General features: G+C 40.2%; 1 protein-coding gene and 1 long non-coding RNA gene across 6 annotated transcripts in view; one reads left to right on the forward strand and one right to left on the reverse strand.

Annotated features, from left to right (window-relative positions):
• Positions 1 to 26,529, forward strand: part of LOC119128668 — an 85,349-nt gene that overhangs the window by 13,443 nt on the left and 45,377 nt on the right. For both annotated transcript variants that reach the window (XR_005099060.1, XR_005099059.1), the window contains exon 3: positions 4,762 to 4,823. This is a non-coding gene — a long non-coding RNA (uncharacterized LOC119128668). The remainder of the gene's footprint in view (positions 1 to 4,761; positions 4,824 to 26,529) is intronic.
• The window catches only part of frmpd3 (FERM and PDZ domain containing 3), a 61,703-nt gene that overhangs the window by 10,880 nt on the left and 24,294 nt on the right, over positions 1 to 26,529 (reverse strand). For 2 of the 4 annotated variants that reach the window (XM_037261259.1, XM_037261263.1), the window contains exons 2-7: positions 23,513 to 23,596; positions 3,569 to 3,681; positions 3,276 to 3,430; positions 3,061 to 3,163; positions 2,743 to 2,788; positions 1,765 to 1,869 (exon numbers count right to left, since the gene is read on the reverse strand). In XM_037261259.1, coding sequence (XP_037117154.1) covers positions 1,765 to 1,869; positions 2,743 to 2,788; positions 3,061 to 3,163; positions 3,276 to 3,430; positions 3,569 to 3,609 — 450 coding nt within the window. In that variant the 5' untranslated portion in view covers positions 3,610 to 3,681; positions 23,513 to 23,596. Of the gene's footprint in view, positions 1 to 1,764; positions 1,870 to 2,742; positions 2,789 to 3,060; positions 3,164 to 3,275; positions 3,431 to 3,568; positions 3,682 to 23,512; positions 23,597 to 26,529 lie in introns of those variants that run through there. The other 2 variants (XM_037261261.1, XM_037261260.1) reach the window with 2 other exon arrangements.

Raw genomic sequence — 26,529 nt, forward strand, 5'->3', positions numbered from 1 at the left:
CACAGTGGGGGAGCCAGGCTTTGTGCTTTTAGCATTTGTTTGAAGGAAAGTTATGAAGTACGCTGCAGTCCATTCTTCCTGCAAGGTGATTGGAATCCTACTTCCCTCTCATCTTTTTTTTTTCATCTCACAGGAGGGTTTTTAAGGTATGATTTAGTCGTGATTATGCAGCCATAAAAGACCTACAGATGGTAATGTTTCTTAAAGCGCGTCAGATTTTATTTTTTTATTTAAAAGATAATCGCCTTAAATCTTCATCAAAACAAACCTTTTTAAATCTCATGTTTTGGTTTGTAAGAAGAAAATCCAAACTTAATGCATGACAGTTTGTTGATTTTAATTCAACAATGCATCTGACAATGCGATCTGAGTCCTCAACAGTTGCTCATCAGCCTGTTTTGCCTTAATGCAAGTCGTCACATTACCAGCTGTTGTTCTTGTTCCGAGCATCTTCAGTAGCCTACAGATTTCAATATAATTCAGATAGTGAGGAGAATGAAAAGTCCCAAAACGTTTTCCAATCTTTTCATACAATCGGGCCACCATGCGAGACATGGGCCAAGGGGAAACAAAAAAAGCTAATCCAAAGGAATGTTGTCTTAAAATAGACCTGCACTCTCATTCTAGTTAATGGTATATTGGAGTGTGATGAGAAACTACATTCTTTTGCCTCATCTTTCTCCTTCTTTGTCAATACTAAGCTTTTAACTTGTCAATATCAGCTTGTGTTCTCATCAGTGGAGGCAAAGATTAATCTCCAACTGTCTTGACTTGTTGTTGCACCAATCACGGAAACCCCTTTCCACGTTGTTTAACTTTGGATCAACTCTGATCGATTCCCAAGAGAAGCAGACAATTAGTTTAAGTAAGAAAGAGATCCAGGAACCCTTTTTTTTATTTTTTTTATTGACAGTCATGGTCTCAAGGTGTAATTAAAGAAACTGACATTTGCACGATGCTGGTACCATCAGGCTGGACAAGCTTATAAAAATCAGCAATGATTAAAGTTCACGTCGCCTGCCCAACAAAGTAATACAAATCTGTTGGATCCCAGTGATAAGAAAATCAATCCTCTGTGCCCAATTTGAAAAGTCTACCAAAAACAAGGCATGCTGTAGATCGATTTACTTTTTTGGGAAACGTGGCAACATAAGAACTGCCATGATGTTTTCTGCACAGTTAGAAAAAAATTCCTCAGTAAATTGAGAGTGTTGAGATACGCTGTCACTGACTCCCAATTAATCGAGGACTATAATGAAGGGTCATGACAGCATATAATAGCAATCCGCAAATCCCACCCCAGACATGTGGTGACATCAGCGCTTTGAAGTGAGAGCAAAGCCAATAAGTCCTTGAACTGATTGCACGCCATCCATTTTGACGTTTGCATTGAAATCTAGTGAGCGATGGTATGGCCGGCGAGAGAATAATTGTCATCATTTTCCACACACAATGGAACGACAATACTTGTCACACGATGACCACAAGGCAAGTGAGCTGACTGTGGATTTATGGTTGCTCAACTGAGAATTTTAAACTGAAAAGCAATTTATTCGAGGCTAAACTTTTCACCCAAAAGCATTCTCTTTGTTACACAGACAAACACACACGCACGCACAGACGCACACACACACGCACGCACACATACATCATTTTGTGAAGAGTGGCTTGAGAGAGGATATTTGCGGATCAAACAAGAGAAATGAGCTGTGGGAGATTGAGGGAAAGGGCAACAATAAGTGTCAGAGAGATGCAAAGACTTACTGAGTCTGGATCACTGATGGACACTTGTTCTGAAAATCGCACTTTAGGCGGGTTAGTTCGCAGACGGGCCTTTTTGGCTGCACTTATGAAGGCAGATTTAGGTGACTGTGGGAAAGTAAAAAGAGAAAGTACAGTTGTCCGTAGCCATGAAAGAGATGAGAAAGTCATACGGCAAGGTCAATTATTTTGTTTTTGTTATATTATTGATGGCGACCGGTTCAGGGCGTACCCTTCAAACCAAAGGTGCTCCATTTGTTGAACACATCTAAATGTACATATTGAAGTAAAAGAAGAAATTCTTTTTCCGGACTATAAGGCGCACCGGACTATAAGGCGCACCTTCAATGAATGGTCCATTTTAAAGCGCTGTCCTTATATAAGGCGCACCATTAATGCATCATGTCAGATTTTTAATCCAAATCAAATCATTCGCCATGTTATCTTTTTTAGTTCAAGTTCAGACGCAACAAATTACTTTATAATCACAAAATAATGATCCATAGTCTTTTTGATTCATGATTCATAGTCTTCAGCGGGCCACTTATGATTGATTTCATGACACAATGCTTCGGGCCAGTTTAAATTTAGGAATTTGGTCCATATATAAGGCGCACCGGACTATAAGGCGCACTGTCGGCTTTTGAGAAAATGTTAGGTTTTTAGGTGCGCCTTATAGTCCGGAAAATACGGTATATGCTTTGTGCATCACCACAATTTAAAATAAGTTGAAACTTTCAACTTTGAACACCCATCTGCATTTTGACCTCATCATTTCACCAGCTCAAAATACGCAGTTTATTCAGCAAATTACATTCCCCCGTGATGGATAGATGCTTTTAACGAACGACCTGGAGCTTTGCAGACAGTGTTACTAGAAGAGAAATTACCAGTACTCTAATAATTAAGCACCAAATGTGTGGGTGGGCTTGTTAAGACACGCGTGAAAAGAAATGATGAGCATAAAGTACTTGTACGCACCTGATGAGGCTGCAGCACAGTGAGAACAATCGTGTCTTTGCAGCGTCTATGGGGAGACAAGAGAGTAGAGTGGGTTAGGTAACGCCACGTGCAGCACAGCGTTTGGAGAGCTTCGCCACTTTCTTTCTGCTATTTCCACCATTATGTGTTCATGTGGTCATGCATCCGTCACACCAGGAAACATTGAGTCTCTTTTGGGCCACCCTCTTTGTACCTGTGTTCCCTGTTACTTTTCATTTGGCCTCACTCACACTTGCTCCCCTGGCCTTAAACATTCCCCCCCCCCCCCCCCCCCCCCGGGACAGTAAAGGATGCTACCTTACAAGGTCTATGACTCTCTCTCGGGGCGCGTCGCTCACCGTCTCCTCGTTAATGGCCAAGATCTGATCTCCGGGGAGAAGCTTACCAAAGGAAGGTCCGTCTGTGGATAGATGGCAGCACACAAGCAGCATACGAAGTTAAACACTTCAATTGATTTCGTCTTACATAACCAACCGTCACTCCTTTTATTAGTCCCCCTCATACGCACTCACCAGCAGAGACGGAGCGTACAATGACAGGCCTCTGGCTGCCTGCAATGAAGCCGAAGCCTTGAGTCGGGTGCCGCTGGATGGTGACCTGTCTAGCTGTGGCAGGACTTAGGGTACAACTGTCCATACCATCTTGGCTCTCCTCTAACATTGCAGAGCTAAACACGCATAACACACACACCATTTTGGAGAAGGCTTGACAAATGGTATAAGAAGCTTTTGCAAGCGTTGATCAAGTCGATTAATTGATTGATACTAGGTCTTAAATAAAGCTCTACTGAAGTATCACTGAATACCTGTCACAGGCGTATATGTGTCCATCCTGGACCTCGGCCATCCCCTGAGAGGAGGGAGCAGCATGGGACGGGTTTGCACTGCAAAGGCCACACTCCTTTTCCAAATCATTCACCTGTGGATATATGGACATCAAAAATGACATTGCACCTCTTTCTCTGTTTGCTAAAACTGCAACTTGTTACATGATGAATCAATCCAGTATGAAGAATGAACAAGATGATTGTGAGCATATATCACGAAATCATGTTCATGTAAAAATGTACAGATTTTCCTTTGATACACAATTAAAGCATCAGACATGTGAGACCTGACTTGCTCTTATCAAGGACATAAGACGAGAGAATGCAAAAAAAGTATTAAGCACAGAATCAACCAATAGTATCCCTGCCACTGTTGTAAACCACCAGTTCCCTTTTACAGATGCCTGCGTGGGAGGAAGTAAGAGCGAAATTACAGTTAGACTGTGCCGACTGTGTGTGTGGAATGGGATTGTCTATGGCAGGAAAATGTCACAAACAAAGTGATGGAAATGCGACGGAATTACATAAGCATTTTAGTATCTGACTTGGTTAGAGATTAAACCGCCTGTGACGTTAATGTTTTAAAATGGGGAGAAGAGAAAGACTATGTCAAGATTGCTCAGTTAGTCATTATGCATGGATGCAAGAGCAAACACTTTTGTGAGTGCCACAGGCAGACAACAAACTGTCACTAACTGGAGGCTGAGTCCTTTGGTCAATAGTTTATTGATTTAAATTCTTGTCACTTGTAGTTTGTGCTAACAGTGGCTTACAAGGGACATGGCTCATCTATAATTTCGGTGGTCCATAACGGATATCTACCTTGTGTCTCATAAGAGACCATTTATCTCTGATAACTTTATTTTTAATCCCATGCACATGAGGAGAAATCCATTAAACCATGTATTAAAAAAGGTCTAAGTAGATAATAAACTATTCGACATTCATCTGTCGGAATTTGAGGTGAACAGTAGTGACAAATGTTGCCAGCTGGTACTGTCGCAGAAAAATAATTTTTTTCCCCCCTCAAAGACTTGCCCTCATCTATTATCCACCGTCTATTATTACATCCTTAGGTAGGCTTTTTGGCAGTGCACGTCTACCTACATGTCTTTGCCCTTTTCTCTCTGTCCCTCTAATGAGTTTTAATCGCCATCTGCTCCCCTCTCCAGGTTGTGGCGGGACACCCATCTGGCAGGTCTTCGAGGAGGTGCCAAGGATGCTCAAGCATCAGGTGTGTGTCATTTGTCACTGTGAATGTCAGTAGCATCTTGGACACATCTCGGATGTATGAAACTTAAGCTAAATCCATCCGTCCACCTATTTTTTTTACACTGCTAGTCCTCGTTAGGACTAGACCACTCTGAGAACTATGCCTTGGTAATGCTCCCGGGTGCAAGCTCTCTGAGGGTGCAGGGTCTTCTCTCAGAACTGTTACCACTTTTTAAAGGTGTACCTCAGGGTTCTTTACTTGATCTACCTCATTTATAACCCATGTAACTCTCTTGGGACACAAATATTTATAGACCCCCATACTTCACTGTCTACGCATGAGATAAGATTTCCTCACATTCAAAATGTTCTTTCCAGTCTAGATTTATCCTTGAATTTAAGCAAATCTGTATGTTTGTATGATCTTCAACAAGGTCCTTCCGTAATTAGAGCACTCCAGCAGTATCTGTGTTTTTGAATTTCCGACATTATGAAAGTACCCTGAATGTAGCATGTTATCTGAGAACTTATGTGAATCTGCCCTCCCCGAGTGTGCTTTAAACTATTTAACGACACCCCTCTTGGAGTTAACCGTAGAATTAAACACATCGCAAAATTAATTACGCTAATTGTATATTTAAATACAAGACATGATTAGTTTTAATAACACCACCAATGCTAATGCTAAAGTCAATGTAAAAGGCCATTGACACGCTAACAAAAAATTTGCATCAACTTCCTGAAGAGAAATTCCTTTAAACAAACCAATGTAGTTTGCTTCTTACTGAAGCAGAAATAAAGGAACATTGCTTTGTGCCTATAAACTGCTTACATGAATTAAAATTCCTGACTTTTGAGAAAAAGTGAGATAGCAATGAAGGGTGTCAGGGGACACTGAGGCAAACATCTTCCCGGCAATTGCAGCGTCGTGCAAATGCCAAAAGGGAGGACACCGAGGAACTCTGTCAAGAAATGATCCCCAAGGGCATCAGCAGGTCTGCCCGTTGCTATGACTACAGCTCTCAGTCTAGCTCATTGAAGCTCGTGGGTGGATGAGAATAGCGATGTGATGGCTGCATCTTAGGGGGAGCTGGCCAGCTGCTTTGTGATCCTAAGTAGCAGATGTGGCCATATTTCAGTGTTCCCTTGGGCACACAAGTCAGGGCACTCGCTTCACACTCTGCCCCCTAGCGTACCAGGCTGCAACTGCTTCCCATAGCCATTGGGTCAGGTAACAAAAAAACGTTTTATTTGATTTTGTAATGACCGTCACTAACTTCTTCCAGGGCTGAGAGTTTTATCATCATTAGCTTTCTCGGGGGGGGGGGGGGGGGGCATTCATATTGCATATCCAAAATAATAGCAGCAGTGTAGAATATTTGATCAGTGGTGACTGTGACAAGGTGACTCCACAGGCTGCATTAATCAGTCACTCAGTTTGCGAGTCCGTTAATCAATCTGTTTTACAAAACAACAATAAACACTATGGGTTTGTATCGTGAAGGTATTGGCTAAAAATAGCATCCCCGCAGGCTGTCATCTTTCCATTTTCTCTGGCTTTTGCCCTCATCAGATGGCGGGTGAGCAGGAGCCTATCCCAGTTGACTTTGACGAGAGACGAGTGACACTTCAGACATTTAGACAAACAACCGTTGACATTCTCATTCAATTTCCAGTACCTAATACATGTTTCTTAGGTGAGCAAAGAAGCCCCAGTACACAGAGAAAATGCATGGAAGTATGGGACAATGTCCACTTATGTCCAAATTTTAGTTTAAAAATTTCTGACCATACTCTAGAAAGTTTTAAAAGTGGCTTGCTCTCTTTAACAATGTAAAACAGTCAATTTCTTTCCATTTTGCAAAATACCAGCATTATAGTTAAATAATGAGCTCATCTTAGTTTATTCACATACTTTATTTACTGCCTGTTTAGTTAAAACCAAAGGAAAAATAATTGTGTTGCCTGAACCTGCATGGAAACAGGTAATACACACAGATAAGTTGTACCTACAGGAATGGCACTTAGTGGAAAAACATTGAATTACTCTGCCTGTTGCTGGCATAGATACCGTAGATGAAAGATTTTCAGACCATTTCAGTGAAATTGGTTCATTTCCCACAGCACACCTAATGATCTCTCACGGTACAGTGGATGGGAATCACTGCACTAGACTATCATCCTGACTGCAGTGAAACTGCTAATTGGCTCTGTATTTGGTTACATTAACCCCTCAACCAAAGTTACATTGCTATTTGACTGCAGTGAGACCTTCCTAAAAATAAATATCATAGGGCCAAACCATAAATGCACAGAGAGCAAACAGAACAATGCTTTTTGGAGTCACTGTTAAAGGACATCTTCCTGTTTTCACACAACTGCAGTTGAAGCGTAAGGTTAGAATCAAAACGACATAAATGTCTGTGAAGGACTGAGGAAATGATGTCAAACGTTCATAGTGGAAGCTTACTGTGGATAAAATGGCATCATTAAGTGGAGGGCAACCACCCATAGCTGCTGATGCTTGTATGAGGAGTGAAAAGGCTCGACGCTGAGGCACAGTTTTGCAATTATGAATACAAATTGCAGAAAGCTGCATTGGGCCTATTGTGAAGAAAATAAGAATTTGGGCCATTGTTGACACTTGGAGGAAATACATTCTCGCCATCCGGCTGTTGTAAAAGGCGATCAGAACACTATTATAGTCCAATTTGGAGTCCAACTAAAATCTGGGGACACAAATGATGTTCAAAGTCAAGCAAAAGTTGTATTTTAAACCATAAATATTCACAAGGTCGCGCAAGACAACTGCAAATCTTGTCAGACCTTAGCTCAGTGAGCGTTTAAACTATTTAGCTTTTATGACCTCCATGACTGCATTTAGGGCTCTGTCAGGCCATCTTCAAAGGATGAGTGCTTTTATATTTTTAATGCTGTGGTGGGTCATTTTGTCTTTACCCTAGAATGACACTCGGCAATGTTATTTAAAACATCATGCATACGGCTAAGAAATCAGAAGAAGAATCATTTTTTCAAGATTTCACATTGTACAACAATAACTTGGGAAGTTTGGTTACAGAATCGATTGTGTCCAGCGGATCCACTACATCGGATGCTCCACTTTAGTTGACTAAAGATTTGTTTGGACGAAGTTTATTAATTCTGTTTTGTGAATTGTCTGAGAGAAAATCAGTTATTGCCAGCCAATGGCTGCATACTGTTGCTTTCGGAGTCATATACGTACTTGTCATTTGAACAGAAAAGGCGCACTTGAATTGTAGTAATATGGAATTAATCACGTCAAATTCAGAAGGTGTAAGTCATGTAATTACAAACTGTAAGCAATTAGAGGAACGAGATTTTATTTGATGTTCGAGAGGACACCGGTCAAGGTCTCCAGATTTAATTTCTTGATCTGGAATACATCCAGAGAGACAGTAACCTCAATTACGTTGCGAGACTGGGCCGTAATGGTGGGACGCACGAACAATTCACAGTGGAAAGGCGATACTGAGGAGAGTGTAATTTCCCCCAGGAGTGCTCTCAATGACATCACAAATGAAGCAAACTTTTCTTTAAATGTCACAAAACTGTTCATAGAGTTCTGTAAATAGCTATTTGCTTCCTTCCTTGTTTATTTATTTATTTATTTTGCATGTTAATTGCACTTTAACGATTTGGATCATCAACTTCAAGAACAAATGAAAAATGGATTGAATATATATCAGTCTGGAAGAAGTTACATTGTCAATTGCAAGACTTCGAGACTGTGAACCACCAAACCTTGAGGCAGACGTTCTAATCATTAGTACATTGTGCTGCACAAATTGAACAAATATTAATAGTAATAGATATATTCTATGATACTAAATTTAGAGGTGCAGTGTTTAATCAATTAATCGACAACTCATCAATTAACAAATTAATCGCTAAGTATTCATCCATCCATCCATCCATTTTCTGAACCGCTTAGTCCCCACAGGGGTCGCGGGAGTGCTGGAGCCTATCCCAGCCGTCATCGGGCAGTAGGCGGGGGACACCCTGAACCGGTTGCCAGCCAATCGCAGGGAACACAGAGACAAACAACCATTTGCACTCGCACTCACACCTAGGGACAATTTGGAGTCTTCAATCGGCCTACCAAGCATGTTTTTGGGATGTGGGAGGAAACCGGAGTGCCCGGAGAAAACCCACGCGGGCCCGGGGAGAACATGCAAACTCCACACGCTAAGTATTTTTGAGAAATAATTGTTTAAAGACCCAGTTTAACCGTTCAAGACCTTGGAATTTCAGCCTTTGAATTGAAAATAATGGTTTTGAAATAAAATTCAAAAACATTTGCTTTTATGTTGAAAAACAATGATCAACATTTTTGCCTATTTTCTGAAATGTTAAACCAAACCAGTAAATGAATGTTAATTAATTTAGGTTGTGTGCATTTTCTACACTATTTGAAATAATAGCCTTTAATACCAGCTCAGTGGCCTAGTGGTAGAGTGTCCGCCCTGAGACTGGAAGGTTGTGGGTTCAAACCCCGGCCGGGTCATACCAAAGACTATAAAAATGGGACCCATTGCCTCCCTGCTTGGCACTCAGCATTAAGGGTTGGAATTGGGGGGTTAGATCACCAACTGATTCCCGAGCGCGGCACCGCTGCTGCTCACTGCTCCCCTCTCCCCCAGGGGATGGATTAAAATCACACGGGGATGGGTTAAATGCAGAGGACAACTTTCACCACACCCAGGTGTGTGTGTGACGATCATTGGGACTTTAATCTTTAATCTTTAATCTTTAAAAAAAGGTCTGGAATTTTTTTTCTTGGTTAATCTATTAATCGACCAAATAATTGGCAGAGTAATCGATTGTCAAAATAGTTAGTTGCAGCCCTAAATACAGTTTAGTTATTTTATTTAAATCACGAGTTGCCACTAACAAATAAAATGTTGTCGCATCAGGCAAACATTTTTCTGAAACCCGTGTTGCATATCAATGTGTTCCATCCGTTCGCAGAGAAGTCCTCTGTGGGCAATAAAAAAGGTTGCCAACATTTTGCATCATGGAGAAAATCCCCGAATCTGCAAAAATCCTTTTAACATGATGAAAGAGGATAGGCGATTATCTCCTCGGTAAAATGAGCCTTTGGACAAAGATGATGCCTTTCACACATCATCTCTCTTGAACCCGACCCCAAAAGCGGATATGTCATTCTGGCAAACTAACTACTGGCTTCACCTTTCTGTTTGCTGTCAAGAAACCGTTGTACACACTCTAAAGCACAGGTGTCAAACTCAAGGCCTGGGGGCCAGATTCGGCCCACCACATCATTTTATGTGGCCCGCAAAATTAAAATCACGAGTGTCGACTCAATGTTTCTTGTTAAAATAGCAAAACTCTTGATTCCTTCCTTTTAATAACAATGAGATATTGCAACATTTGTTGTTATGATTCCAATTTCAAAATAAATTGGAAAATTCTGTTTTGAGTATGTAATAATATCTACACACATACATTTCTATTTAAGTCATTAATGGCCCCCACGAGGGAATCCATAACTCCGATATGGCCCGCAACAAAAAATGAGTTTGACACCTTTGCGCTAAAGGTTGGCTACTTGCCGAATCAACCCTTTCTTTTTTTTTCAATGTGAAGAATACATTAAAATAGGAATATTTTTGCTAGTGCCAGTCATGTGCTTCTGTGAGGCTCCTTGTTTATCTGCTGGATAAACTGACATGGCGTCTGCCTCACTTGACACAAATGGCCTCCTCTGGTTCTTTTTCTCTGTAATTATTTCTCCACCCCATCGTTTTCTCTCTTCCTTGGGCAATCTGATTGCTTCCCTCAAAACAAAATTTGCTGCCTTGAAGGTAGATTTTTAGAGGCTTAATTAACATGTCTCGTGACTTCTCAAACAATCAACACTTTCCCATTTTCCGATCACTGCGTTGCTGTTGTGTACAAACACGTTGCCATACCAGATTGCATTACGTGACATGCAAATGGTGACTAATTTTCTTGTTTACAAAGACACTGATTCTGATTCTGACTTTCAACTAGAAACTGTCATGTAAACATTGTTTTGTGATAATCAAAATCCACAGAATGGTGAGTACTTAGCAAATTGACACATTACTAAGGGAGGAATAAAAGCTTTGCAACGTGATAGTGTGTTTTCTACTTATCATCGCTGCAATCTCAGACAGTATTCTGAGACATGTAAACAGGATAATTAAAGTAAGACATATTCTTTGTTGAGTCACAAAATTTTTAATGTTTTGTTTTAAACAAGGTTTTCGACTTGTTTTTGTAAACATGGCCATTATAAGTTCTCAAATGGAGCGACTAGAAAATTTTGCACAATGAAGTGATTTAATAATTGGAATATCGGTCTGTCTTTATTTTAATGGTGCACCACAATTTTACACAGAGGTAGAAAACAAACAACGGAAGACGCATTGTGACTGAAACAAGCAAAAGACAATACTTTGTGCTGGAATAAGATCAGTAAAACGTTATGAAAGCAACAACAAAAAACGCATTCTAATATGTGTACTTCCTTGTTTAAGTTTTCTTTTCTGTTTTCAATTTTTATTTTGAGCATCTATTTGGTCTTTTTGTGTTGCATTATCAGAAACTCAAACGAAGAAAACAATGTCCCTGGAATTGACTGGACGGCGACATTTTGTTAAAGCATCTCATGACCTCAGCTGAGCTTCTTGCAAAAACTCTAGCCTTTCTCTAAGGCTTGTTTTGTTAGTAAATAAACAAAGATGAATGAATAGGGGTGATAATGGGCACACTGTCATGCCACATCCTTAGTGAAACACAAGAAAGTAAACAGAAACACATGTCTTCAGACTATATTAATTACTTTTATTGCACCTTGTAGCACAACAATAGCCAAAAACATTTGTCGATACAATATTATGTATGTTGGACTTTGTACAAGTAAGGGCCGCCAAACATCCAGACTGGACAACAAATTTTACAGCACTCTCACTCAAACTCGCGTGACTTTTTTAAACTTCTCGTTTCCCATCCCAGAGCCAATTAATTCAAATTCTGGTTATGGTTGTTTTATTTTGTTTTTCAGTCACTCTCTATGGAATTTGTTGCACAGCTCAAATATGTACGACAAAAAAAAAAGCCCAAAAGAGCTTTCCCACCTCAGCATCACCACCTGAATCTGGTAGCATAGCACCAAACCTGCCCCGGTTCAGTATCACCACTGGCGAAACATAGTACCTATCTTTATGAGGTGCAAGTGATATGATAATATTTCCAGTTTGATCGACAAGGAAGACGATGATGACACCATCTGCTCCTCGACTAATGATGAAAGGCCGGTCTACCTGACCAAAATGTCAATAGGTCGCACTTGACTTTTGTGTCAATGCCCCAGGTCTTTTCTTCCCTGTATTATTGATGTGATCATCACACTGCATGATCTTCTATTCTTGTCCTTCTCTAGCCGCTTAACCTCTCTAAAATAGTTATTGTGGTAAGAGTGAAGATTTTGAGTGCCCACTACCTGCTTGGCCTCGACTCTGCAAATAATTATTTCAGCAATTTTGACTTTAACAGGACTGTTGATTGTGCTGAAGATTTGCACTTATGTAAAAAGGTCTGTATGTAAAAATGATGCGGGCACTAAAATTGATCAGGGAACAAATAAATGGCAGATGTTGTTTTAATCGTCGTCCAATTTTACCTTCAAACAAAAGCCTGATTTTTTGTTGCTGCTCTCTGCAGTTTCATTATTGACTTTAAAGACATGCTAAACAGAATGTGCCCTCAAACAAATGCTGTAATCACTTTTTTTTTAATCATCTGCCCGATATTAGTTCATTCACATGTAAATTAGTCACATTTTACAACATTCTGTCATATTTATCACCAGATCAAAATGGGAAGGGATTTTATTATCATTAAGACTTTATTATCTTTATCAGTCACGAAGCAATCTGCACAGTCCGCATATTTGCTCAATCAAAAAACGCACACATAGCAAAAAGTTCATTAGCATGACACTGTCGTCAGCAAGCGTAATCTCACTCCCAGTCTCTGCCATGCGCTGGCATTTTATGAACCACTTTTGATTTCGTAAGATTTGTGTCGAGTCGAGACCAAGTCAGCACTGAGGTTCACTTTTTTACCATTATTGCTGCGAGCAAAAATAATTGATCCTGGGATCAATTTGTGTTGGCTCCAAAAAAACATAAGGGTATCAAAATGGATCAATGGACAGAAGGCATTTCTTCCATAGAGACATTCCTGAATGCAGTTGTGTTCTTGGAGTCCAATAGCATAAGGCATGGCACCCGAGCTGCACCATAAACATTCACGTAGAGGCCTTCATTGCTCTGCACAGAAAAATAACTCCAGTCCGAGAGTGTCGTCTAGAGGGATCAACATATACAATTTAGGACAAACAGATGCGCAGCTCTGACATTCTCATTCTCTGAATAGGATCTTGGTTGCTGAGGTCTCTTGGCTGTCAAAATGCAGCTCATCCATTTAATATAGAGTTGAAATTCATATAGAGCTGTTTTTATTAGAAAAAAAAAAAACATTTATAGAGACTGCAGGCTGTCCCGAATCACTGCACCATGGCTTTCTCGGACATAAATAATATGTGGTGAAGAATGGTGCTGGCATTTATTACTTCGAAGCATACGATTTACTGTACTGAACAATAATATGAAGAAGCAAATGTTTGAATATTTTCACATTCCCTGTCATCAGGACAATGTAGAGTATATCCTCCACATGTTGTAGCTGAAAGGAGAAACTCAGTCTTGTTTTGGTTACCTGCCCCATCCTCCAAACGTATATAAAACAAAAATCAAACCACCTCCAATTCAAAGTGTCTCGATGCAGAAAGGTGCAAATATTGCCAAGAGGTCTTGAACATCTGTGCTCACCAGACGACGTACCATCCTGTCTAAAAGCCAGAAGAGAGCCAGAGTGTCCATGACAGTAACAGAGTGGCTCTGTCTCTCTGCTGTCACCCTCCAGTGAAGCAGCTTCTCTCCTGACAGTCCAACGGCAGACAGTGAAACTCATTCTCCACGCAACACTGCCCTCCAAAACACCCCCGGCGCCTACTTTCGGCAGAAATCCGCACGACCCCCCCCTCCATGGCATCACTCCAATGACACCCCGTAAAGTGGTCGTCCACTTCCTCGTCTTCCCATATTGATGCAAGCAATGAATTGGAATATCATGGAAAACCTAATCTATTTTAATAGTTCACTTCAAAAAGTGAAACTAATAGATTCTCTACACAAAGGGCTCTATTTTCATAACTGGTTCAAGTCTGACATGGGGCGTATTGTAAATCTGCACAGAAGCGAGTCAGGCTGGGTGCTGGTAATTTCACGGGCACGCAGAAACCGTCCCCTTTACAAAAGGGTCGTTTGCGCTGTTATGGGCGTGAACACAGCCGCCTATTTGCCGCCAATCAAAGAAAGCAGTCTCTCTTATAGCCTTTGGCACACTCATAACTTGAACTAGTAGGATACCAAGTGTTTGGGGGCATTTTTGGGCTACTGGGAGGGTTCTGTTGGACCTTGTAGTGTTTCCAGTGCAGCACAGTAGCTTAAAGTTAAATGGCATACGGTATGGTAATCTTTCTGTTTCTGTAGTCTTAGCAGTGCAAGCATACTAGTTTATGGTCAAGGTCGATAACAAGGATATTGAATTCATGCCAAACGGCTTTCCGTTCATTTACATGGTATTAGTGTATATTATCAGTGCTGTCATGTTTGTGGAATGTGTTTGAAATGCATGTTTGCTGACTTGATTCACAATTACTGTAATATTGGTTATGACGACAATGCGTGAACACACCAGGAAAAGAAATCCCCTATTTCGACCTCCTTTAACACTGAAGGACATTTGTCTACTTATTTTTTTACTCATTTATCTCCCTTGTCCTTTATTCCTCAACCTGAATGCACTTTCTGGATGCTTGGCTTGCATTTATCGACAGGTCCTTGTGATTACGCTCCATCTAGAAGCGATTCATCACAGGGTAGTTGTGTCAGCTCCGATTGTTTAGTTCAGGGTACTTCAACCTTTTACGCACTAATGACAACAATATTTCTGATAGAATGACATAGAAACTGATACAAACAGTTGATTGAAACCACAATTTGCTATTATGCTGAATGTAGTTGTTTTAACTCGTAAGCACGCCGCACTTGTTTCGCTTCAGTGAGCCGGTCCCATTTGAGAGTAATCGGAGACAATGACACCATAAGTGTGTAACAGACAACCCTGTAATTTCGCTTTGTTTTGGTCACAGTCATTGCAGAAAACCCTTCTCAAAGATTATTTGGAATAGAAAACCAGTATTCAGTACTTTTTGGGCAGCTTTTTGGTCTCAATTTTGAGCCTCTTGTTGCACGTTTTGCAGACCGGGCTTGATGCTTGAGACTGAGGACTGCTGATATTGTATTTGAAATGCTGTCTGGTTTATTTTCCCTTCTGTCTGCGTGGCGAAGTACCAAATGTCTGAGGGACAGCTACCGGTTTAGTGCCCAGTGGTTTGAAACTGCTTGTTTAGTACACTTGTGCATGATCTTTTGTATTCTGAAGGGGGCTGCCAGACTCAAATCGTGACCACGGTGGATTTGTCAAAATACATGGTGTCGCTAAAGCAGTGTTTTCACCCTTTTCACTTTTTAGTTTCCTCTTCTACCATCAACTTATCTGCTCCTTGGTATGGTTTAGCGGATGTGTGGAGAATATCAAGTGGCTTCTCCATTCACATGTGTAATCATCTGGCTTTCCCAGATGTCAGGCTGCTGTTGCTGCATGTTTTCTTCGACCCAAGTGTTGTATAAGCCGTGTTTCCCATTCTTTATTGAGCCAAGGCACCAATTCTTCATGAGAAAAATCTCACCATACAAAAACATCACAAAAGTATGAACACTGAAATATTGACCATCCTGTTTCAATTTACTCACAAATTGATCAACTCAGTGTGAAATCTGGGCCAGTTTATTTGCACACAAAGTTAGACGGCATGTCTTATTTTGTTGTATGATTGGCAACAGGCTCATTGTCCTGTCTGTCATCTAATTCTGCCGGTCACTGTACATCACTTGTTAAAGAAAACAAATGGTCTCAACCCACCCTCCTGGCGCGGTGCTCTCTTCAAAACGAGAGGAGCTTGACCAAAACAGTGAAAAAGAAGGCAACATTAAAACACCAAAATTGGCTGAAACAAAAAAGAGGGCGACTTTCAACCATCTAGTTTTATAGTCACACTTTATTGAGAGCATAAAAACATGCACAAATGTGACTAGATCATAATAATGGTTACCAGAGGGTATAGAGAAATAACTACTTTGATAGGTTGAATTTATTAAGCAATGCATACCATGTACAGGTGTACGAGTGTAAAAAAATACTTATGAATATCCATAAAAACGTATACACGCCCATTTATGTTTTTTGAGTGGTAAATTTAGTGTACTCGAGATAAATGAGTAAACAAGGATACTTATCATTTATATATTTTTTTGTAGCCAGCACCTCATTTATCCATTTTATTATATTTCCTTAATAAATAGTATTCTCGTGTCTTTGGTGTGATATTTGTAGGAGGTGTGTGTGTGTGTGTGTGTGACTCCCTGTAATATATTGTTTGCTGAATTCTCCGTCAGTGTAGGAAATGAATATATGCTTGGCTGCTCGCTGGCTGCCAGTTTTAATGCTCCCTGGGTGAAGGAGAGGGCCAAGTAAAATGCATCCCGCTGCTCTGTGCAGATTTAAAAGAGCTTGCCCGTTGCATTGAAGCAGATATGATTTTCGGGTTTGTGTTTGTTCTCGTATTTAATGTGAAATTTGCTTACGAGCTTTGACCAAGTGCTTGGTATCTTGCAATTTCTTCAGTTGTTTGAACGCATCAACGTCGTTGATGGTATTGATTGAGTTGGGATTTTTAACTTGGTCAACGTACTTGGCTATGATAAATTGTACAACTGTGTCCGTACAGAAAGCTTTGGAACACTGGGCATTCATATATACTTTTGTCTATGTTCAAATCTGACCCCTGCTTGTAAAGGAGTAAAACAGGACAGCAGAGAGTTATTCACCAATGCGTCTTCACACAGTACATTTGTTGTATTGTGTGCACCTGTGGAGAGACGCTTATTCCCTTTGCAATTGGTGGTCCACTGAGCGATGGCTCCGTTACCAGTTGTGATGAATCAGAGTGCAATGGTGCGCTTTTCTCCCCGTTAAATGGAATGCAATCAATAACGTTAGCAGATTTTCAGCAACCAGAGCGTGATAACCTTGGGCCTTGGAAAATACATGATAGTCCATGCAAATGCCGGGAGAATCAAAAGGTTTTTCTGAGATGTGATACTAAACACTTGAAGCGATCAATGAGTGTCTCAAAGTTTTTTTACACTATATAGTCAAATATGTTTAAAATAATGGCGACACAGTGAGGGTTTACACAACCCTGACACAGAAACAAAAACAGAGGTAAAATATTTCAAAATTCAGACGAATCAGAAGTTGACCAAGATCCTGGAATTGTGTTTGACCAATGAGCTTCCAGTTCTTGGATAGTGGCGTTACCCGAATTTGTACATATGTCAAAACGCTAGAGTCTATCGCTACCTGCCGTTCGTCACTGCGAAATATCTGCGAACCCCCAGTAATTTCAAATATGACAAGCTTTCCCACTGTGATTTTCCCTCTTGTACTTAAACTCAGTTATGTGTTAACATTGAGTTTAAAAACAAAATCTCTGGTATGATCACCCATATATACAATAGTCATCAAATGTGTGTTATCCAAGCACTAATGCATTCATGTTTTCTGTTCAACTCGTAAATTAGTCTTAGATAAATAAAGATAAAATATAAAGATAAAATGTAGATCAAATAAACCTGAAAGTATTGTTGTTAAGTTAATGTCAAATACAATAATATTAGCCCTGAATAATATTAAACTCTTAATAGCTCTTCAAGAAAATTACGTATATTACTATTATGGAACATATTGTAAATAATAAAACTGCACTTATGAGTGTGGCTAATGTACTACCCTTGGTTAGTTCTTCATGAGATTGTAAAAAATATCTTTCTTTCTGCTGTGCTTATAAGACACAAAGACACAGCCAACCAACAAAAGGTCCTGAAAGACAGATTATGAGCTAATAAACCACTTGGGGTGATAAAATTAAGGTGTAAAGGAACAGCCAACAGACTTACAGAGTCCCAATAAAAGAAGGACATTATCAGAGCTGATGGGGATGTTGCGGTGCAGCAAAATGACGTAAAACTCAACCGACAGAACATAACCTGTCAGCAAAAAAAATCCTGCAGCTTCTTGTTAAACTGCTAAAAAAACTGCTTCATCTTCTGGTTCGTCTCACACTTGTTGACATAATTACTTGTTCAAACGACTGAGTATCATGGCTCCCAGTCGACTGAAGACCTCCGCCAAGGCCGAGCAATCCAAATTTGGATCAGCACCAAAATGTACATAGTACAGTTGTAACACTTTAAGATGCCAGAAATGTTGTTAGCATTCCTGCATCATTCACTAAAAAAATATGATTACGATAAAAAGTCCGAATTTGCCCCATAAAACTGTTGAAAACTCAAGCTCAGCACATTAAGTTGAAGTATAGCTGCACCAAAATTCTAATATTTATTGCATTTCTCTCTTGGCGCATGCAGCACTCTTCTAGAATTTGTCGTTAAAAATGGTTAAAACTGCATTGAAAAAATGAGCACACAAATTCAAATACAATGGCTTATAAATGTTATGCACTCGAAAATTTTTTCTTTGTTTTTCCATCTGCTTTTGCATCTAGAACGCATTCACACACATGTAAAGAATTAAATTCATTTTGTATGTTAATTGCGATGGTTGGGCATCAAAAAGTGGCCAAGGAAGAACCTCCTAGATTTGGTACACTATAATTAAGCATTATGCAGATTATGTTGTATTTTCCCTTATTTTTTAAAATTATGTTGATTTTGCAAGCTCACGCAGTTTTGTTATTTTCCTTTTCCTTCCATTTTTCAATGAATAATACATAAATCCTGACAGTCCGTACTATTTCAGCAGGGGAGTTTTATTTTTGTTTATTTATTTTGTTACTGATGTAAACAATTCTGCAACCTGGAGGGCCTTCACTTGATGTAATTATTTCTTTCACCTTGCAAAAAACATTCTTTTTTGGCCAAAACCCTCACATCAATACACTCCCCACTTCAATTTCTCATTTTTTGTGTTTTGTTTTTGACAGTAAGAGGAAGTCCAGATGCAGTTTGTACTGTCTGGCCAAAAAGTGTGCAAGCAAAAGGATCGTTGGAGCATGCATAGGAAAAAAAAAAGCCCATTTCGGAATGTTCCATGTTTGGACCAGCCAAAATGTCAGAAAGAAAATAGTATGCACACACAGACACACACACTATATTCAGATCAACACGGGGAGGCCAGAGACAGAAACAACAAAGAAACAATTTCTGAGTGCATAACAATTATAAACCGTGCAGAAGAAGCAGATTTTCCAATGTTCCCACTTGAAGAAAGTTCTCGCATTTTCACAGTAGATGGCCAGACAGCGTGACCTTCACTTTCAAAGGCTGATTAAGATGGCAGCAGAGTGCAGCGTTACAGCTCCCAAACGTTTTGCTTGACCAGCTCCATCCAGAACCAAGAGGAGAGACCGGAACGATAGTTAGGCGCCCAGAGGTGACATTTACAATTTAAAAATGAGAACCGCGTGTACTTAATTAAGAAATAGCATGGGGACGTCAGCTCCTCTACCCGCCACCACTTTCAAGGAAAGCTTATTTCATGCTCCAAAAAGCATTTGTGTCTCAAAGGCAGACGCACACGCGCAGGCAGGCAGACATGCGTGTTTGACTCCCCTACAAAACAAAAAAGTGTCAGACAAAGATTTACAGCATAATTAATCCCAGATAAAAAGTCTTCGAGCCGATGCAGAAGAGAGCAAAAACATATGCTCATATGAACATATGAATATAAGCTGAGTAGCTGAGCTGCACGCTGTGTTGCTTTTCCTGCGTGGCGTTATGCAAGTAAGGCGGAGAAGGACTACCGTTACACGCTATTCATACGCAGCATAACCACACAATAAATTATCCACCTCCCATTTCTCCAAAATAAAAACAGCAGCGGAGTAAATTAATAAATTTACATACTTTTCAGGACAGGTGTCGTCATGGCAACAAGTGGAGAGCGATAGACTTTTGTGTGTACACTGCAGCATCTGTGGCCCTGAGGGCTCAAGGATGAGCACGGATTAAGAGTATAAGGTTGCAGTGTACTAGCCACCGGACAACATCTACAAGTAGCTCGACAAAACACTCTTAGTTTGCGCTTTGTCTTTAAGCAAGGTTAACGCCGGCATCTGTCACTGTGATTTAGGATTGCTACAGAGCTTTGTTTATTGTGCTCAAAAATGGGTCCCTGGAAACATTGCGTACGTGACTGCTTTTGGTGATAAAGAATATGCGGTACTTGTCGGGTAGAAGTGAATCAAAGGGATGATGGAGCAAGTGTTTTTCAGAGTTACATTAAAATGGAAACTGGGGGCCTTTTGCATAACAGGTGGATGCAAAATGAGCAGACAAAAAGACCTGATTAAAATGTGGTTTTGTCATTATGGCATATTTGTTCAAATGGTCATGGGGCTGACTCCAGATGTCTTATCATTTCACAGATCGTATTTAGTATCTCTTACAAGACGTAACAAAGGAGTTGTTGTGAGGAAGTAGAGTATTATCAGACTTTTTCACGCTAATGTACGAGCTTTCACAGTAGCGTCGTGACCTGCTGAGAAGCCACTCAGTCATTATTTCCCCCCCCAATCAAACCAAATTATAACTCTGCCTTGAAGCACTTTATACTGAGATTCTTTTTCTGGGAGCAAAATGGATGTCAAGATGAAATTCTTGGAATATCTAATTACTTTATTAGCGACCCTTCTCCGTGATTAATTGCAGTGCTACGTCACCCAATGTGACGACGGCGCCACTCATCAGGAGACGATGTGACTGCAGACGAGGAACATTTTGATGAGATTGGAAATGATTACGCCAACCTATACGCACTTACTTGTAAGACTCATCGCATCCTGGATTCAGACTGAGGACTATGGATTAATTCCAATTCAGAATGAAGAGGCTTACTTTCAGAGACTGATTGCCGTGTCAGAGCCATTTGAAATACAAATTATTCTAAAATGACACATTTACGGCAATAAAATGCAAGCTATATTGCTTGCTCAAAAAGTTGAGTCTACTAAAGTTACACGATAACAGAAGCTGGACTGTTTTACTATCCATAGAGGGCAGTCTCTGTCTGAATCTTTGTATGAGCATGGAGAAGAAAGGCAACCTCAGTGTGCCAGAGTCTGTCAGCTCAAGGGAGGTGAGATAAGAAAAGCCACCGTGTACGATGACGGCTGCAAGCTAATCGCCATCGCTATCATCATATTGCAACTGCACAGAATAGTTTCATCCACAGACGGAGGGGGACTTCATTGAAGATAGCGAGGCTAGAAAAGAAGTCCTCCAAAGACTTCAGAAGAGCAAGCAAGTGTTGGAACTGTTACTTCCCTTGTCAAAACAAACAAACAAAAAAGAAAATCAAGCCTGACCTTTCTTGTGTCTTTCTGCCCAAGAACAACTCTGAACAGGCTGTCGGCAGGGCTGGCTAGTTGGTCTGCCCCGGAGGGAAACAACAATAATTCCGTTTTTCACAAGTTCATGTGTTAATAATTTTATCAACGCATGATTTTTAAGTACACAATGTTTTGACCAGGGGTGGAACGACTTCAGATTTATTTCTCGTCGACCCTAAGGTGAGGATAGTTGAGTGGCTGTCCGACTATGTATTTCAAAATTTTGGTATTGACGATTACGTCCACACACATACTAGATATTTTTGCTCATATCTAAAATAAATATTTTGTCATACATCTGGTTTGAAAGTGAAGGGTCCTCTGTGCTTATGGAGAAATTGTTGCCCCCTCCGGGTCCCGGATCTAATTTCGAGGGTTGCATGGATTGAAATGGAAGACCTTCAGAAAACACAGATAAACCGAGATGTGTGGGATAGCATTGTTTGGTCTGTCTTGACCCAGTGGGCCGAATGATGATGATGAGCTCACAACCAGCACGTGCAATCTGTTAGCAATTTAACACCCGCTGTTTAGGATCTTAGTAAATCAGGCCCTATGAGTTAGTAATTCTTCAAGAGTTTACGATAACAAGGCCGCCCTCAGGTGCCGAGGGGCTCGGAACTGAGATTATACAGCACTAATTATTCAAACCAAACACACATCGCTGTTCAATTCAGGTGGAAAACAAACTCATCTATGCCTTGCAGGGACAGCCCCAACATGCTTTGTTGGCTGTTATTCTTCCCACAGCAGTTTAAGTTCTTTTCCCTTTATTGCAGTTGTATTTTCTATCCAGCTCCTCTGTGGCCGTTTGCATTCAGTCACTGTTTGTTCAGATCTCTGCAAAGCGTCACACTCATTGCGGGAGACAAAAAAAAAAATCTATTCGCATTGCAGTGGAAATGCAAACTCGACACTTTCACAGCACTTATCAAGTCAGCGTGATGTTTTTACTTGACTCTGTATTCCACTGTGACCCACATGCATGTGACAAAATACATGGTTGTGGCATCAGCAACATGGAGGGGGGTTCTAACAAGCATAACAATTCCCTCTCGGAGACCAAAACGCGGGCCCATGAGTTGATTATTACCCCGAAACGCTGCAGGGATAAACAGCATGTTTGTTAACGCGGTGTTTTGCATGCTAATTAAGATTTTGTTTTTGCCAAACAGTCTTTAGTATGCTATGCTGTGTTAGGACAACAAGGGATTAATTTCTCAGCCATGTATTAAACTTAAATTTAAGATATTTTATGGAAATAGAAAAATAAATGTTATTATAACCAAATTGCTTTATCAATCACATGCAGGCAGTGTGAGCATGTGTGCGTGTGTATGCGTGTGCGTGTGTGTGTGTGCTGATGACTGCAGCACAATGTGATTGCTGTATTGACTGCAATCATTCACAGTTATGGCCATGGCCACTGGCTGATGGACCCGACCAACACAGAACCCAGAAGTCTGCATCAGCTTTGTGCTCACTCACTGACTGCCTGGCGTGGGATCAATGCAGAATTGCAGATGTGAGCAAAAAGCTGCAGAAGACACACAAACACGCACATGGGTTCTCATCGCCAAAATGCTGCCGTGCTGTCAATATCACGACAATAGGGAGAGTTCATAACCTTTCACGGGCTATGAGTTGCTTAATGGACATAAGAAGAATGAGAGGCAGCGAAAAGGGAGAGACTCGTGGGAATAATTATGAGCGACTCATTTTAAATGAGAAGGCTGCGAAAGCTTACACATTAATGCCAAGTGTATATGAAGCCCGCGGCTCACATTTGATAATGAATTTGTGTAATCCTCATCACATTTAATGTGCGGTATTCACATGACATGGCTACAGTTTTTCCTGCACGCGATTCACACGACATACAAGTATAATAAGCTCAGAAATCAATTGACCTGTTTAACTGTATGAACAGTCTCACTGTGTGATGTTAATCCTGCTGTGCTTGTGTAGTGCTTAGGTTAATATAAGGCAAAAGGGCTTAAAGGGATGAAATGTGTACTTACAGTGTTTGAGTGTTGACTGAAGATTTCTTCATCAACAGGGATCACCCATAAACGCTCTCCCACACAATTCTGCAATGTGGGAACCTGTTGAGGCATGGAATGGAAAACACTAAATTAACGTGTTAATCAAGCATCATGCAGTAATCATTATGTTACTGAGCAAAAGCAGTATTGATTTTTAATTTGAATATTCATGTCGATTTGATTACCTATCAACAGTCCCATACAGACAAGTTTTTTTACTAACTGACTCATTAGAATTGTACTTAAAAACTAACAGTTATCACAACTAAGTAGAATGTAAAAAATGTTTTTTTTTTTGCTTCAAGTTAATAAATATTGCGCTGCTCCTTCGCGGTGTGCAGACCTTCGCCACCAGGGGGCAGTGAAATACAGATATCCTCAAGTTTATTGTATGAGGTGATATCACTCAGTAAGATGTAGTCATAATACCGTATTTTCTTCTTGGACTATTAAGCGCGCTGATTATAATGACTTCGTATGTTATATAGTTTTTATGTTTTTTTGGTAGTGTAGCGGCAAAATACGACAGCCTAAAAGAGCTAAATAAATGGTTTACATTAGCGGGGCTATAGTTCCCATGATTCTTAGACACAACAGCAGGAAGTCCTTCTAGTTCTGTTATGACAAAAACATACACCTGCTAGCAAAATCTGAAAGTAAAAAATAAATAGGGAAGACTTTGAATCAAAGACGACAAACTGAAAAGTCGACATCCTGTCTTTGCCCTTCATTGCAAATTGTGGACTGAATACATACCAAAACATTGTGACTGATTATTGGGCACTGTCTACCACATAAAATCAGTTCGAGGTCATTAAGCTCAACCAGAATTATTCCACAAGGCTGGATTAAAAAATATACTGTGCGTTTCTGGAACGGAAAATAAATACATGTCTATGAGTATAGATATATAAACTCGGAGTGTGACTCCAACCTTTGTGTTCAAATATCTGTTGCTTAAAGGGTTGGAACACCGTGTCACAGATGCTTTCCATCAGCCTGTCAAAGGTGTTTACTATTATGTCGGCAAGCGAGACACGAAAGTAACAATATGGTGTTTCAAATGCACTCTTTGTTTTATGTTTCGTTTGAAAGTAAACTTCACCTGGAACAGCTTTTTTGACTTGTTTACTATCTACTCACTATCATACTGTACTTGTATCTTAAATTTCTGCTCAGAAGTAAAAGCACATAAAAGAAATCTGTCCAATCACGAATTGCATCTCATGGCACCACTGTATTATCTATGATATATGATATATGTAGTATATATCATTAATCACAATTCCAGTTAATGAAATAGGATAATTGGAACAGACAATGGCTGGCTGGATGGTTAAATGGAACATAATGAGACTGATATTGAGACTAGATTAGTTAATTGGCTATTGTACTGTTTTATGGTGGTGTTGGATGATTCATTGCAAAATCCTTTTTTCTATCCAATATTGACCCCCCCCCACCCAAAAAAAAAACCCTCAAAAGAATCGGCATGATTAACCCCTAAGAAGTTGTTACAGGTTATGAGTAACAGGAAACTTGTTTAGTTTAGAATTGTCCGCATTGATTTAATTAGCTCGATTGCTCTAATACATATACTTGGACCGTTGAGGCCCAATTTTAACAGTGTTTACTATTCACCAGCAGAAACTAAAAAAAGACTAACCTCAGCCTTTTTCTCTTGTGGCAAAGGAGCTAATGTGTGTAGGCAGACCTTAAATACGACTCGTATAGCTAAACTGCATTTTCATCACATTTGTAGACGGATACCCGTATGGGTGCAAATGAGGAGGAGTGGAAGAGTTTCCTTCTTGGATTTTCTTTGGCTGAAGAAGTTGGTGACTGCTCTGGGCACATTTTACTTGCTGTTAGACTGATCTCATAACCATCTATGGAGTTTTACCTACGTCTGAAGTGCATTTTCTCAAAGCAAGACATAACCATACTTACTTTTTTTCTGTCAACCGACATGTGGAGAATAGCTATTTTGTTTTTTTTCTTTAAAGCAATAATCACTATTTCGTCAAATATATAATCACACTCTGTCAAAATGGGTTTTGTTTTTAATAGTTTAACACCTCTAAATTATGTACCGTATTTTCCGCCCTAAAAGGCGCACCGGGTTATAAGGCGCACCTTCAATGAACGGCCCATTTTAAAACTTTGTCCATATATAAGGCGCACTGGATTATAAGGCGCATAAAATAGAAGCTATACTGCATCAAACTGAGGTTGACTAGGGTTGCGGTATGCATCCACTAGCCAATAACCAACGAGCCCTCTGTAAACAATCGCGTTTCTCAAACGATCTCCTATAAAATGATCGGAACTGACTAAAGTTCGATCTAACGCATTGGTACTACTTACCTATGTTTCCCTTCCATATCGATCCGTAGATTTACTCGAAACATTAACAGAGCAGCCTATTTTGACATGAAATAGCCTGGTACGTATAGCAGCTATCGCAATAGCATTAGCCATCCGCAAAGTCTCACGAGCCTCAGCTCGCAATCTCCCATGAGCCTCAGCAAAGTGTAAACAATCGCGTTTCTCAAACGATCTCCTATAAAATGATCGGAACATACTAAAGTTCGATCTAACGCATTGGTACTACTTACCTATGTTTCCCTTCCATATCCATCCGTAGATTTACTCGAAACATTAACAGAGCAGCCTATTTTGACATGAAATAGCCTCGCGGGTACAACAGCTATTCGGTGACGCCCCCTGACTACAGTTGCCGTAATGCTGGGAAGCGATGCGACCTTGTAATTTACTAGTCGTACTAAAACGTACTGAAACATTTTGGCAGAGCACTGTGTACAACCAGTATGGATCAACAAATTCATCAGTTGATCCATATATAAGGCGCACTGGCCTATAAGGCGCACTGTCGGCTTTTGAGAAAATTTTAGGTTTTTAGGTGCGCCTTTTAGGGCGGAAAATACGGTAGTTGTAAGTATTTTGTGCAAATCTGACCTTGAAGGGATTTA

Source organism: Syngnathus acus, chromosome 10, assembly GCF_901709675.1.
Source record: "Syngnathus acus chromosome 10, fSynAcu1.2, whole genome shotgun sequence".
Classification (NCBI taxonomy): domain Eukaryota; kingdom Metazoa; phylum Chordata; class Actinopteri; order Syngnathiformes; family Syngnathidae; genus Syngnathus; species Syngnathus acus.